The 15,267-nt window shown below is 33.3% G+C and overlaps 3 protein-coding genes across 8 annotated transcripts; 1 reads left to right on the top strand and 2 right to left on the bottom strand.

The window, feature by feature from the left end:
* The first annotated feature begins 4,001 nt into the window (after positions 1 to 4,001).
* LOC143349743 (CUE domain-containing protein 1) lies at positions 4,002 to 6,713 on the top strand. 3 transcript variants are annotated; one of them, XM_076781250.1, is made up of 5 exons: positions 4,002 to 4,486; positions 4,575 to 4,701; positions 4,837 to 5,209; positions 5,292 to 5,390; positions 5,478 to 6,713. In XM_076781250.1, exons 2-5 carry the CDS (start codon positions 4,597 to 4,599, stop codon positions 5,612 to 5,614), a joined length of 714 nt encoding a protein of 237 aa, XP_076637365.1. In that variant the 5' UTR covers positions 4,002 to 4,486; positions 4,575 to 4,596; the 3' UTR covers positions 5,615 to 6,713. The 3 variants fall into 3 exon arrangements, with proteins under 3 accessions (XP_076637365.1, XP_076637356.1, XP_076637348.1); XM_076781241.1 differs by having other exon boundaries at positions 4,003 to 4,486; positions 4,595 to 4,701; positions 5,478 to 6,712; XM_076781233.1 differs by having other exon boundaries at positions 4,003 to 4,486; positions 4,570 to 4,701; positions 5,478 to 6,712.
* Positions 6,714 to 6,783: 70 nt separating this feature from the next.
* On the bottom strand, positions 6,784 to 10,703 carry Swip (strumpellin and WASH-interacting protein). Its single transcript, XM_076781222.1, has one exon. The coding sequence runs from the start codon at positions 10,169 to 10,171 to the stop codon at positions 6,914 to 6,916; it is 3,258 nt and encodes a 1,085-aa protein (XP_076637337.1). The 5' UTR covers positions 10,172 to 10,703; the 3' UTR covers positions 6,784 to 6,913.
* An 881-nt stretch (positions 10,704 to 11,584) lies between these two features.
* Positions 11,585 to 14,958, bottom strand: Rho-7 (rhomboid family intramembrane serine protease rho-7). Of its 4 annotated transcripts, none has more exons than XM_076782948.1 (10): positions 14,501 to 14,958; positions 13,887 to 14,040; positions 13,620 to 13,803; positions 13,381 to 13,482; positions 12,879 to 13,044; positions 12,264 to 12,484; positions 12,072 to 12,173; positions 11,888 to 11,985; positions 11,667 to 11,818; positions 11,585 to 11,623 (listed from the first exon to the last, which is right to left on the bottom strand). In XM_076782948.1, the coding sequence occupies exons 2-9, from the start codon at positions 13,931 to 13,933 to the stop codon at positions 11,722 to 11,724; spliced, it is 1,017 nt and encodes a 338-aa protein (XP_076639063.1). In that variant the 5' UTR covers positions 13,934 to 14,040; positions 14,501 to 14,958; the 3' UTR covers positions 11,585 to 11,623; positions 11,667 to 11,721. The 4 variants fall into 4 exon arrangements, with proteins under 4 accessions (XP_076639063.1, XP_076639064.1, XP_076639065.1 ...); XM_076782949.1 differs by lacking the exon at positions 14,501 to 14,958 and adding an exon at positions 14,251 to 14,401; XM_076782950.1 differs by lacking the exon at positions 14,501 to 14,958 and having other exon boundaries at positions 13,381 to 13,477; positions 13,887 to 14,243.
* Between the last annotated feature and the right edge of the window lie 309 nt (positions 14,959 to 15,267).

The following is a 15,267-nucleotide window of genomic DNA, read 5'->3' as shown; positions in this document are numbered from 1 at the left end:
AGCCTTTAATTAAATGCCAGTCTATTCAGAAGCTTGAAAACGTACTTGCATTGTTATTGCCTAAAACAGGCCTAAACAATTACAGATAGAATGCCTAAACGAATGCAAAAGCATGAATAATAATATAGATTGGAGAGAAATAATATTATATCGCCAACCAACCTTAACACTTTGATGGCTGCATATTTTTTAAATTAAAATCTATTTAATAAATACGAATACAATTCAATAACGCCCTAAACCGAAGTATTATTGTACGTTTGTAACACGCGCCTATAAACCTGCGTAGCCGTTTCTACTCAACCGATATAAAATAGATTGCTATATTTGTTCGCCAACTATACAATGGTACAGGTTGTCCCACGCAATTGGGGAAAACTACAATCTGCAAATTGTCTACTTGTCTGAAAGATCTAGCTTTTCCCAGTTGCGTGAGATACCCTATGTACGAATAGCTTTATCACGTAGTCAGCGTATTATAGCAACTGTGCGCATTGCGTTATATATGTATACATATATAGCAGGCTTGTTCCGCGAGAGGGGTCCCTCACCGCGCCGTTTAGTCTCCCACCATTACTTATAAAGAGACAAAAATTGTAAATTAACTCTTGCAGATCATTTTCATCTTTTTGTAAATTAAATTCACCTTCCGAGTGGCAGAAACAGACGACCAACTGATACTTGTAGCGTTAAATAAGTATTTTATATTATTCTTCGTTTAAGCATGATTGCATAGATGCAATAAAATTTTCCATTTTGAAATAATAACTTGGATTTTTGGATTTTATTTTCGTTAAGAAAATTTGGAAAAAGGTGAATATGATCTGTCAACCAATGGATCGCGTATCGACGGTTTTCTTTTACGATATATCGCAATCGAGGGCGGGAAGCTCTGTAAGCTCCGGAGTCGAGGTTGTTGTATCAGGGCCTGTCGTATAGAATTGTAGCCGCGCGACGACTCGAAGCTTGCCGAGAAGGAGAAGGAAGAGGTGATCATTATTCTCTTTGGGCGACAGAAATTAATACTTTCGCTACCGGTACGCAATATGGCCGTACGGTTCGTGAAACGTCTACGACGCAGTTTGGTCGTACGAGCCGGCAGCGGCATGTGCCCAAGCAATAATATTTTATTACTTGGTTGTCTCAGATATACGATTATTGTTTTAAAAATAATTTCTTAACGCGTTGACTGCCACGCAGCGGCCAACTTTCTTTATCTGTAAACATCCTCGACGCTCTTTCAAACGTAACAAATAATAAGTACTCGTGTTATTCTGTTGTATTAGGATTCGTTTATCGTAAGGATTTCCACCAGTAATCACCGTGACAGTCAACGTATTAAACGAAAGAGAGCATTTCTAACAACGTAACTAATGTCCAGTACAACGATTCTTGTACCGTGTGCAGAATACTTTGCGAGGTCGTACGTCGTGACCACAGATTATTTCGTGGTGAATGATTTAGGATTCCCTATTCGGATTATCCGGTCTGTTTTAAGTTACGCTTTTGCCTTTTCTTCGTTTGATTCACGCTACAATTGTAAATACGTACAGTTTAAATGATCGGTAATGCGAATAGATCCTAAGTTATCGGTAGTAGCGAAAGGTTATAATACCGCCCGGTGTACATACATACGTAGTAGTCAGACTGACTAAAAATCGTTGAAACGACGTCGTATTTGGTCTCCCTTTGATTGGAAAACATCTTGCCAATACGTTAAAAGTACTTTCCTACTTACTAAAGATAAAACAAACAAATAAAAGTTTCATTTTTCATTAGTGGATGACTCAGCACGTGCCTTATCGTTTTCGGGCGCTGGCCGCCGGGCATACGTAGTCGGAAGATTGGCGAGGCTAGCAATTTACAAGGTCAAAGATCTGACAGGCAAGCATCTTTCGAGGCAGTAATGTATTTCTATTTCTGTAAAATCTCGGTAGCAAAATAATTAATTACGTTGCCCCGCTCGTACGTGTTAGAACGCATGGCCGAAATTTTTTAAACATTTCAATTTCACAGATTCGTTTGAAACGACACCCAGGAGATTACTGGAATACTTATTTTCTTGGATTTATAACGTATTATCACGTTTCGATCGGGTGTACTAATATTTACAAGAGGCAGTGTACGATCATATTACTTTTTATTAATAGTTCCTTAGTGGGACTTGCAGTATCTCTTTCGTAAAATGTATAGTCGTAGAATTATTATGCGAACAGTTTCTTTGAAAATGCAAAACAACGAGGAAGGTGTAGCCACTTTTATGGTTAGCGCGCACTCCCGAGTCGAATGGTACCTCGACAATCTGACCACTCGACACCAGTAAACACCCTTTCGTTTACACCCTTAAATATAATCGGAAATTATTTTACTGAATTATTTTAATATTTTAAATAATAATGAAAGTGTGAACGAGTCACCAACGAGTGGCTTTGAAATAGTTGAGATAGCGGTGTTAATGGCTTTCTGCGTTTTCAATAATAGATACGATAGCGTTTTGCAATTAATAGAGGTCATCGATTTATAAATTTGGTCTGAACGCTGCGAATGTTTGCCGAGACTGAGACACGTGCAGCGACTCCCCAACGATTACACGCAATGGCTGCAAATAATGCAAAAGAGGCTCGAATTGCGTTTAGATAGCAAACTTTAGAAGCAGCAGAGGCTGATGTGTCACGAGAGGAACCCTATTATAGTTTAGGAATGTATCGAAATAGATAATGTAAAGATTTATGCGAAACAATGTACACCATTTCAGAAAAATTGTTCAACGGATTTACATACTTTTACTTTGGCACAAGCGTATAAAATATCATTGTCTATTATGGCGCATCGCACGTGTTTTGCAAAATATCCACTAGTTTTTTCTGATGAAAATGAACAATTGTCAAATGTTAAAAACAGAAAAAAGCGTGCAATACGCCATAGCGATATCAATGTACTTTACGAAATTATTCGACTATTCTAATTTGAATAAGCCGTTCTCGGTAAACCAAGTACAGTGTGTACGATACAAGGGTGTTCGCCGAAGCATGGTTTCGCTGTTAGCATTTCGCAACCCGCCTCACATCACCAATGACACTTTCAAATATTGAAAAATGTTCTTGATGTACATTATTTTAATTAATAAAAAATAAAAAAAAAAACACGAGGAATTATCCTTTATCATGAAACTCGGTGAAAAGTTATTTATATGGACGTATCGATAAATTATACTACATATTGCGTCGACAACATTTAAAAAATATATACTAAATATTAATTACGATCAAGTATCATTCGCAACGTTACCAACAGGTTACACAAACAAACGCAAGATGAAGTGAGAAATTACGGAAATTTTTATAGTTTTTTTTTGCGAAATGAGATCTTAGATCTTCTAAAAGTTTATGTCTCGAGAAACAATTCTAAATTCGCAGCCATTAGCTCGATGTTACCCACGAAGAGGAACGTTTCTATCGTGGGTAATATCGATTATCGGGTCTTACCACGTGGAGGTTGTTGCCGAGTCAACACCCGAAGAAGGATAGAACTTAAAAATTAGATTACTAAACTAGAGTGATAGAAGGAAGCAAAGTTCCTTCGATCTTCTAGTTTAGTAATGCCAAATAATTATTTTGTTTAAAAGGATCAAATCGATTTTTATAGGAAAGCGGATACTGCGAGGTCTCCATTTCTCGAGCACGTAGCCCGCCGGGAGCCCAAAGGACCCGACTCGGAGAGAGTCTGAATAATTCTAGCATGTAGCTCGGTTTGCAGTAGCTTCGCGAAACACTTGCAGATAACACGAGTTTGATTTCAGTGCGTCTCCGTCTATTCGGTGCATAATCGAACTCTCATTCGGCATAGCTCGCACTCCAGTCACTAACAATAAGTATTATATGATACCACTGTAACTTTCTAGAATGAACGCAGGGAGCGCTGCTGTTACCCGCGTGCATCGCACTTATTTGGTTAGTTAGTGGCATGGTCGTCGCCACTCGTCACTCGCCGCCCGCCCCGCCGGTCGGCTTCGTTAGTTCTTGCTCGGATCCGTTACGGCGTGGGTTTCGCTGCGCGCGTCGTACAGTACGTTGGTAACACGCAAGAATATAGATTTATTACAATGCCGTTGTTGCTCCATGTTCATCGTTAAAATGAAAAGATAAAATGACAAGTTTCTTTTCTATAATATAAATAAGAAAAGATCTGTCGAAGTTTGACAGTTGACAAGTCTTCCTTTACTGTTATGAAACGCTATTGTCGGATCTCGAATGTTACATTCAATAATATGCATGGACATTTTATGTAATTTAATGGTATATAATAATATTAATTAATTACGATGTATAATAATATAATCGATTAAGCGAGAAAGTATTGTAAAATGTAAATTATCATTCGAACTAAGTAATATAACGTGGATATAGTAATCGAGAACTGATATCGTTATGGACAACAATTTATCTACTCATGTTTTCGAAACATTTTAATTTCGTAATTCGTTAAGGTAAGACTATAATTGATAATCGTGTCGCGAATCCTACGACCGATTGTTAAAAATTATATAATTGCAATTAACTCACCATTTAGATTAGCAATTTTGTAATAATTTAAGAAATGGCTTCTGCTATGGAACAACAACAGCAAACCACCTTAGAATTTTATCAGGCTATGGCTGATTTTAAAAATATGTTTCCACAAATGGATGACGATGTGATCGAGGTAAACTTGTTTAACAAATTAACATAATATTTATAATAAATCTTTCGTTGCACTTTTTTAGATTTCATACTATAGTAATTATAAAAAATTAACGTAACACGTTGCTCAAAATTATTTTATTTAATTGTTTTTTAGGCTGTATTAAGGTCTAATCAAGGGGCAGTGGAAACAACAATCGATCAATTACTTGCTATGAGTACTGACAATGAAAATGAAAAAATCAGAAGCGAATTAGAACAAAATGAAAAATCACCAAGTACCTCTAAATCACCAAAAACAGATGCTGCCAAGTCCTTAAGGATTATACATAAATGGCAACCCGCTTTACTAGGACCATTACCAGATACGTTTCTTAAACTTTCCCAAGTTCCGAAAGAAAATTTTGATTCGTCGTATTTAACAGATTACTCTATGCTGGAAGATGAGAGCATTGCCATGTTTCTTCAGAATGAAGAATTCATGGCTGAATTACGTTGGAACGAAGATTTCTTATCAACCTTGGAAAGTGGTATGCAACGTATTATCACGGTCTTTGTAGTTTATAACCACCGTGTAAATAACATTTAAAAATAATTACTATTTTTAATTAGATACAAAAATACCAGGAACGAATCTTGAAAAATGCAGTGGTCAGGTTGGTCACGACGACGAAGACCTTTTTAAAGAAAGGCTTAAAAATATGGGCAAAAGTATGGATGTTTATTTATTCGTTATACATATACAGTTACTAATAATTATATGATTCTCTCATTGTTATTCTGAGCATGTTCTTCTAGTGTCTCGGCGTAAGTTTGCACAACTTACCAAAGTGTTTACGCGTAGTAAAAAACGCGGTGGCCGGCAACTATTACCACCAACAGCTTCTTGCGATGACTTACTGGATCCTGAGGAGTCATCTAGATCTCAGTCTTAAAAATTTTAGCATCTTTCTTATTTTATCTAAGAAAGACAATTTCAGCCTGTATTATCCAAAAGCAACAAAGAAGCATATCTATATCGAAAATAACAAGGAAAATTTAGATTGGAATCGTTTTGCCTATAAAACCTGTGTAAACTAGAAATTAATTAGCAATCACGCGGTAATTATGCACTGATACTACTTATTGGATTGCTTGGAGATATGATTTGACAGACCTCAAACTCGGAAAGATCAAAAAACGTAGAATATAAAAACAATATCCTTAGATATTATATAAAAGAAAATGGAAAGCTGCAAAATATTTCGTATTTTAATAACTTACTACAGATAAGTACACACTTGCATAGTAACAATAATTACTACAGTTATACTATTAAGATAAGAATCTGCGAAGCTTTGATAAAACAATTACTTTTTCTGTTACCACAGAATGGTGACAGTTATTTGAAATTTTATGCATGGCACACTATTTGTAAAATTGATCATTATAATGTTAATATTATTTGAAAAAATTTATCAATTTCTTTTTAAATAGGAATTTTAAACAATTTATATTTATTTAAAATATACTGTTTATAGTCGACAGTAAATGTTGTTAAAGTATAAGGCAAATAATATTTACAGACAGTAAAAAAAAGTTAGTACAGGTATTAGATATAAAAACGATGGTTCGTGATTTTGTATTTAATTTATAATAGGAAAGTTGTTCTCGTAGCATATGTAAAGTATCATGGAAGACCTTTGAATTCACTGACATAGAAAAGACTTGATTTTCTATTACCGCGAGCAGTACAGTAATGATTTCATGCGTACAAGTACATTTTCTAAAACGCTTAGTTCTTTACAGCTATAATTGTAAGTGTAATTAATTCTAGTCAATTTATCTAGCCATTACTTATTTAAAAGTAAATATATCAACCATTATAATCTTGTTCGTTTAGAAAATATTTATACAAATGAGCATAGTTAGTATTTGCAAATTGAATGGTACCGTGCCACAGGCATAAAATAAATTTGAAAAATACTAAGCTGAAATATACCGATATACATATAAAAAGAAACTACAGTCTTTAGAGACCCTTTGGTAAATTAAACCTTGTTTAACGTACTAATTTATATCTTTATTTTCTCGTTGTTACAATGTTACAAAAGGATTACGAAAATAAAATAAAATTTATAATAGAAAATGTTTTAAAGCTGCTTTTTATTAGATATATAATCGTATAATCGTATAATTAATGTAAGCGATTAAAATCTGATCGAATATGCGTTTTATTTTTCGTTCTAAAAGTATTATATATCAGACTGTTTAAAGAATACTCTGGCCCCGGACAAACTATAATAGAGTAACTGAAATTCGGCGCTTCTTTCTCTCAAGCGTTTTAATGTTAATGCTCTCGTTTGTTGCAATTTTTCATCTCCATGATCATTTTTATTTTTCGCAGCTTCTTTTTCAGCATTTATATGTTGTTCGACCGTTTTGAACCAATGTAAACCATCCAGTTCTGACGATTGATCCAACAGCGCATTTATATACGCAATTCCCATCGCAAAACCATCGTCGGTAAAAGCCGCGCCTGTTTGATTTTTTTTTAACATCTTCTCTTTGTTCGATATCGAATTATCCACAAAACTTAACGTTAATGGCGGTACAATAGCATAAAATTGTTGCAAATGGTGCGATTCCGTATCTCGAAAGGCAGACGCAAACACATCGACGAGAAGTTTAAAATATTGTATGCCCTCTGTAAAATTTCGGACCAAATTGGTAATATCATCTTGTAGGCATCTCGCTGCAGCTTGAGTTATTATACTGTAATTTAAATTTTTGCACAATAATTCGAATGATACGGACGAGTCGATATTTGGCAAAAACGAAATAGCGTTCGAACTTGCGTGCAATCCACCGGATCTGATTAATCGCACGTATCCTAATGCGTTTCCAATTTGAGTTATCAACTGTCGAAATTGATCCAAATAGCTCAAATCGTCGGCTGTCATTCCCAATTTTCTAATGCCTTTTTGAAATTTTTCTGCTCTCTCGTACGTGTAAGGCGTTTCTCCGTTTTCTCTTTGAGCTTTGATAAATCTTATATCCCGCATTAATCTGGATTTTATATGTTCGTCGAAAAGAAATTGTGAAAACGTGTGCAACTTTACACGAAGAAATTGATATACAAAGTTAACCGTTGTACTCATAATGCCGGTTCCATGTGTTCTAATAGAATTTGCTATGTGCCTAATTCCAATGGTGTTTAAATGTTTATTATTACTAATATGTTCAATGAAAGTTTGTGTGTTTAGATTGTACAAATATTTCGAAACAAATACATGAATGTTTCTCATAATTTCTAAGGCATCCAGACCTTGTTCCAAGGTTTGAGTGGGTAAATAATTTTGTACGGTATCAAGATTCAGTTTATAACGAGCAAGGGCGTGCATCATTCCATACGTCCTCCAATCGTGCAGCTTCACCGTAGTAAGATTATAAAACATGTCGTCAAGATAATGTTCGATAAATCTCTTTGCAAATATCATACTATTAGCCAGAGGTAACGGTAAAGATTGTACTACTCTACCACCATCTTTTACTCCAAAATTAAATGGATTGGTAGAATCCAATTTTAAATGTGCATGGACATGAAGTCTCAAGTCTATTTCGATCTCGTTGCAAACGGGTTCTAATATGTTTTTAATTAACATTTCTTTTAATTGCACGATTCTTTTTTCCTTTAAATCTGATCCTTCCTGTTCGCTAATGGTACTGTTAAATGCACCAAACAGATGTACAATATGATTTATATTTAAATTACTATCGGTTACAAAAGAGAAGTAAGCTGGAATTATGTTTTGATGATGTAGCAATATGGAATAATCGCAAATTTCGGAAATAACATCATGCAGTTCGGCAATGGTATCATAGTTGTCTAATAAAAATCTTAATTTCACCGTATCTTCTTCTTTAAATATATCCGTTAATTGAGCAGCACACGCTAATGCACATCTAATTATTAATCTTCTATCCGCGCTCGCCGGACCATTTAATATCTTTATGCTTAAACCTATTAATGACAATGTGTCCAATCTTTCTTTGCTATAGCCCTTATCTTTTTGTATCAAACTTTTCCGTGCATTTTCTAACATGATTGAAATATTGTAACTCAGATATTGTAACACTTGACTTTGCGATTGCACTATAAGTGGCCCCAATATATAAAATGTATTTTCTAAAGACTTTTCTACTTCTATTAATCTACAGATCAAATGAACTGTATTACGATTCATTGGTTTAATAAGCGTCGCGTGCATATTCATTATAAAAGATATAGTCTCTTTAATTTGGGACAACAAATTAACTAAATCTACAAGTAAAAATTGTTTCTGCTCAATGTCTGAAACTTGGAGATGAGTTTTCATGATATTTGGCATTTCTATGCACCACAAGACAGCCTTATGAATTAAATTATTGACAGTCTGAGACAATTTTTGAGTCCTTAAGATTAATATTTTTTCTCCCACTTGGGGACTAACTGTATAATTGCTGGCTTCCTTTGGTAGAAAATCACTCAAAAATTTGCTGGGTAACCATATAACATTTCCGATCAAAGTTACAGCATAAAACTTTTTGTTATTTTCCATTACTCTTTTAATTAATTTCTTATCACAAGTACCAAACGATTTTGTCAATACAACAACACCGATATTTACTCTGATCCAATTTTTATTAGACGCCGCATTGCTGTTAGACTTATTCTCTACATCTGACATTATATTTTTCAGATAATTAGTAATTTGCTCGTTCATCATAGTACTTTTATTTATGTCCATTACACGTTCGATAGTTCTAGAAAATATCACCTTCTTCAATAAATGTTCTTGCAGTACCTTTAACAATTTATCAAACGTATGGAGTTTGGATTCTACTATACCAAACTGCGATGGATTATGCATAATGGAATGCACATGAATTCTGTACTGTTTCCATTGTTCCAATAACGATGGTTGAGATTCGATAATTTCATCCAATGTCAGAACAATTACAAATAAATCAATAAAATGTTCTATCAGTACAGGTAAATAAACTTCATTAGGATTACCTGCTAGACTGGATAATTGTTCTGTTGTTAAATGAGCAACGGTCCATACTCTGTTCACAAAAACAAACAGATCTTGCAAATCGGATAGAAGAGACGTGATATTATTCTGATTATTTTCAACGTCCCTTTCTCCATGTGTAAACAATTTTTTGTAGAAAGTTTTAGCTTCTATTTCGAGAAGTCTAATTTCTCTGCATGTACCAGCAACAGTGGCAAGTAATTTCAATAAAAATTTATTTTCCATTTCTATCAAAAATATAAGACTGACATCTTCAACGGGTTTATATATTAGCCGAAGAGGACCTTCCATAAAATATTCTAACGTAGAATCTTTTCTCCAAGTTTTTTCTGATAACTGTTCAAAAAACTGTCCATATTTTCGCAAATGTATCGAACCTACCGCTTTGTATATAGTCTCGTCTTTTTTTGCGTTCCATGCTGAAGATTCTATCATTGCGATATCGGTTTATTATTTTTAGATATTGATCAATCTACTTGCGTTAAAATATAAACACATAGAGATAAATTGAATGCATCGTGGACAGACGTATTATATTTATTACAGCACCGACTTTTCAACCATCACTCGTTCCGTTTTCGCACCGTTTCTGACACACTAATGCACAAGTATGTCCGTCATGCGAGTTCTCGGGCAGCTTCGAGAAATCGAGAAAGAAACCTTCATATTCGTCTTCTTTATCGTTTACTCGAAACTCTCCGAATCATTTTTAATCAAATGTGATGTACGTAAGTTCAGATCGAGGCTCGAAATGCTGAAATAATGGAATTTCAAGTTTTTTAAATAATCATGAAAAACTTTTCTATGACTGTTACGAAGAACTATGTATCTATGTATATCGGTTCAATTTAATTATATGGAGATTCTATACTATAACCGTTGTTTTCCTAGGTTTCATATAGACTTTGAAAAAGTTTCACCGACCTACACTACTCCTGTTACTCCTGTTTTTTAGTAGTTCAAATTCCAATTTATAAATGGTGCCGTATATTTTCGAAATTTTTAATATAACGATCAAGAAACTAATTACTGCTTCGAATAATTCTTTATAATTAATTAATGCCCTCTTTCTCGATTCTCCGAAGTTGCCCGAAGTAATTTCGAACCGCCTCGTGGGAGTCGAGAGAGCCGCCCAAGTTTGTTGAGGAATAGTTCGTTATCTGCAACGCTAGATGGCGCTCATTTTTCGACCTCGAACCCTCTGGTGCTAAAACGCCCAAGTTTGTCGTGAAATCCATCTAGCGTGGACGATAACTATTCCACGACAAACTTGGGCGTTTTATCACCAGAGGGGTTGAGGTCCAAAAATAAACGCCATCTAGCGTTGAAGGTTACGAACTCTTACACGACAAACTTGGGCGGCTCTCTCGACTCCCACGAGGCGGTCCGAAATTACTTCGGGTAGCTTTAGAGAATCGAGAAAGAGAGTATGTGTCACTGACCAACTTGGTTCTCGGCCCCTAGGAACTGTACCGCGTTACGTTACGAAATAATCGATACTTTTGTTTACGTTGTACCAAAATACCAATAGTGAATTGTGTTGATATTATTACAGTCCCATTTATTATCTGCCTGTTTTCATACTAAGATGAACTTATCGGTCGAAACCATTATGAAAATTAGATTCCCGTTAAATTAGACGTTCGATAAATGTTGCACTCACTTTGGACAGCTTCGGAGAGTCGAGAAAGAGGACGACGAGTGGTCAGTCTGTCTTTCTCGACTGTCCGAAATTCTACGAACCACGTTGCCGGTGCCTCCGGTGCGTAACTATAGTATAAATAGTAAATTCATCTCTATTTTTTTTTTTAAATTAGTAATTATAAAAGAAAGTGAAAATATAAATAGTTACTTGTATCATTTGTTTGGCTTTTATTACTTGTTTTCACAGTTTTAATTTCTTGTATCAATCGCTTACTTTTATACACGCGCGTGATTTTTACAGATTCTAGTAAAAGTGATAACTTGTACAGTATATAAAGGCATCAATGAGACCCGGGTGGTTTACGCAAATCATGCCAAAATGTTAATACTGATATACGGTTTTGCCATATATTACTATTACCCCATGCTTGCCAAAACCTATAAAAAGTATAATAAAAAAATGTACAGATCCAACTGAATGCAAGTTTTTTTCACAAATGCACTTACATTCCAAATAACACTCCACCCAAATGTGCAGCATGATCAAAATATTGCCAACGTAAGAGACATCCCAAGATATCCAACCCCATTACTGCTTTAATTCCCTATTTATAATAAGCAATTTTATTAATAAACACAATCCAATCTGTGCATGATACTTTAAATGATTGAAATTAAATTATCAGTATACCGTGCTTGCTGTAAATTTGTACATGGGAAGAAAAATAATAGCAAGATACGTATCTGGAAATTGAGTACATACAAATCCAAGGATACCCATTACTGCTCCTGACTATATTACAAATAAGAAATTATTATCATTATGAACAATATTACGTTTCAGTGATATACTAGAAACTGCATAAATTTCACAAGTACTTACAGCTCCTAAACTAAGACTTTGTACACCGAGTGCAACTTTATATAAATTACTGACAAAGTTAGATACTACACCGCTGGTCAAATAAAGTGCCACAAACTGTTCTTTACCCAATGCTGTTACAGCTAAAGAACTGAAACTGTGCAACACATACATGTTGGTTGCTAGATGTAAAAATGAATAATGGGAAAACGATGACAGCAGCATTGGCCAGCATATTGCACCTTAATGAAAATGATAAAAATTTAATATTTTTCTTTGTACGGAGTGATTCTAAAAACTGGGACAAACTGTATGTTTTTTTTTTAAGTTTCCAGATTGAATTCTTTTCAATATGGTTCTGTAAAACTTCAAAAACAGGTGAGAAATATTCGATGCGTGCACCTGTTTCTGCTTGACGTTTTTTAGAGATAAATAGCGACACAGGTGCAAGCATGTTGTCCACATTCAGCTCGTCTCAACTGTGATCGAGATAAAGGGACAAAAAATCAACATCAAGTTGTTGAATTCACCTTTCTATGAATTTCTTGTATCTTTACTTAGAAAAGAGTTACAACTTATCTCAGTTTTGAGAATCATTCTGTAGTATACTAGAATATATATATACACATAACTTACGAGCTGCAGGAGTAGTACAAAAATATTGTACCATTATTCTTTGAGATATCGGGAAACGCCATGCAACAAATACTATGACATTTAAGAAACATATAGGAACAAATATTTTTTCTCCTTCGTTTAAATTTTTCCACCAAATTTCCATTTCATGTCTCCATCCTGTTTTCTAAATATAATCGATATTTTAATAATATCTAATAAGTGTTACCTATTATGCAGAATTGTACACGCAACTATATAAGATCATAGCTTTGTAATCTGTGCTGTTGGAGAAAAATGTCAAAAGAAGACGATGAATGGTTTAAAGAGTACTACATTCATAGGACCGTGATTTTTTATCAGTGTACTTGTATAAAAAAAATATAATCCTACAAATGTTGGTATTTTTAACTATTCGTTTGTCTTTTTTGACAATTATTTTTTGAACTCTATCGATAATAGAATTAAAACTTAATAAAGTTGCACAAACTATCCATACATATATATGTTTCATTATACAAACATGTATTCTCAATTGCTTGTAATGGTTGATCATCCTGTAGGTTTTTTCCCTGATATGCTCATATTCCCAAATGGCAGCAGCAACGAATGTTGCTCCACTAAACTGACATGATGAAAATGATGAAACTTAAGTCATAAGAAAAATGTTATATTTAAATTTATTCAACGTAAATGCGATTAATATACGTGTAATTGCTTTATTTTGTATTAGGATAATTATTTTCTTAATTGTTCGCTTACCATAATTGTGAAAGCAAATGGTTTCCACATTCTAGAAAAATGTACAGGTCCTTTTTCAATGTAATCATTTGGAAAAGATGGTTCCGATACTTTTGTTTTGCCTGTGAATTTTCTAAAGTTTCTAGTTTGTTTGTATATTTCAAGAGTATGTAATTTAGGCTTAAGTTGTGCAGTTGTAAAAATGCTAAAAAATATGAGAGTTGTTATTATTCAATTCAATATATCAATCTTTATACTTAAATTTTTGGGTATCAAAATATGTCTTACCATTTACATAGAGTATCGCCTGAATATAAAAACGATCTGATAGCCATATTATTAATAATTTAAATATATCAAGAACAATTTATTGGTCATACACTGTTCTTATAAACTGCACGCATATTGGAATGAAGTCAACTTTGACAAAATTGAAATACCCCTTTAAAATGAATAAACATTAGCTTGTTAAGTTGTGAGTTTTACTGAAAAACAAAGTAAATGTAAAAGATTTTATTCAAAGATTTATAAATAATTTAACATTAGAATTTATTTCACCATAGTTATTACAAATTTGTGGTATGTTACTTTAGTAATCTTGTACAAAATTTATTTGACTATATTACATGTATATTTTGTTCTACTATTTTACCTGAAAACTTGAATAGATAAGAAAGAACACTTTTTTAATATCGTTAATATAATCGTAAATCAATTAAAAATAACAAAAACAAATTGACTTATTGCTAACAAAAAACTAAAGTAGATAAAGCTCAACTTAGTCAAATACATCAAATATATCAAAATTACATGTATGCACGATAAACATTATTTTTATACATTTGTTGATCTCATGATCAATTAAAAATATTAATAAATATACGGATTCGGTCTATTTTTACCACATATGAGTACAAAATTCTAGAAAGAAAGGATCCAATCGTAAAAATATACTGCGTTACGCTGCGTCAGGCATTAGCTATTCTCTCAGAAACGTAGATTCACGGTTCACGTCTTGTTTATTGGTTAGTTCGTGATAGTGCTATCTTCGTGTTTTACGCCTATCGTGTAATATTCGCACTGTAGTCTGTGGTTTAATTACTGACAATTACTATACAACTACTATTATTAATATATATTCTCCTTATTATTCTTATATTCTTAAATTGTCATTAAAAAAAAATCAAGTTGCCCTCCCTCTGACCTTGATACCTCCATCTAAGGTTGGACTTATTTTTATCGAAATATTATATCCCTTTCAATTCCATACAATCTAGTCATAGAGTAACATTTGAACATTAATGGATTATAAACTTTATCAGTTTACTCGATAATTTCTACTTTTGTTTAATGCTAAACACTTTGTAATATAATATGCTTTCAGACATGTATAGAAACATATTTTACAAGTTAATAATATTTCTAAATGTACTTTTCAATTTAATATTTTACATTGATTTATTTTATTAACAGGAACTTCATGTTTGAATAATAAATAAAACTTTTTAATTACATTAATTTTCTATACACAGATTAAGGAAATATAATTTATACTATATTTTACATTTTTTAATTATATTAGTACTACATAATACGACAGAGAATAATTTAAGATAATTTTACATTGATCATTATTCTGAATCTGAATCTTTTTTATTCGATGATGTAT

The sequence above is a fragment of the Colletes latitarsis genome, chromosome 2 (assembly GCF_051014445.1).
Source record: "Colletes latitarsis isolate SP2378_abdomen chromosome 2, iyColLati1, whole genome shotgun sequence".
In the NCBI taxonomy this organism is placed as follows: domain Eukaryota; kingdom Metazoa; phylum Arthropoda; class Insecta; order Hymenoptera; family Colletidae; genus Colletes; species Colletes latitarsis.
Note: the sequence above shows the minus strand (reverse complement) of the source record. Positions and strands in the feature narration are given on the sequence as shown.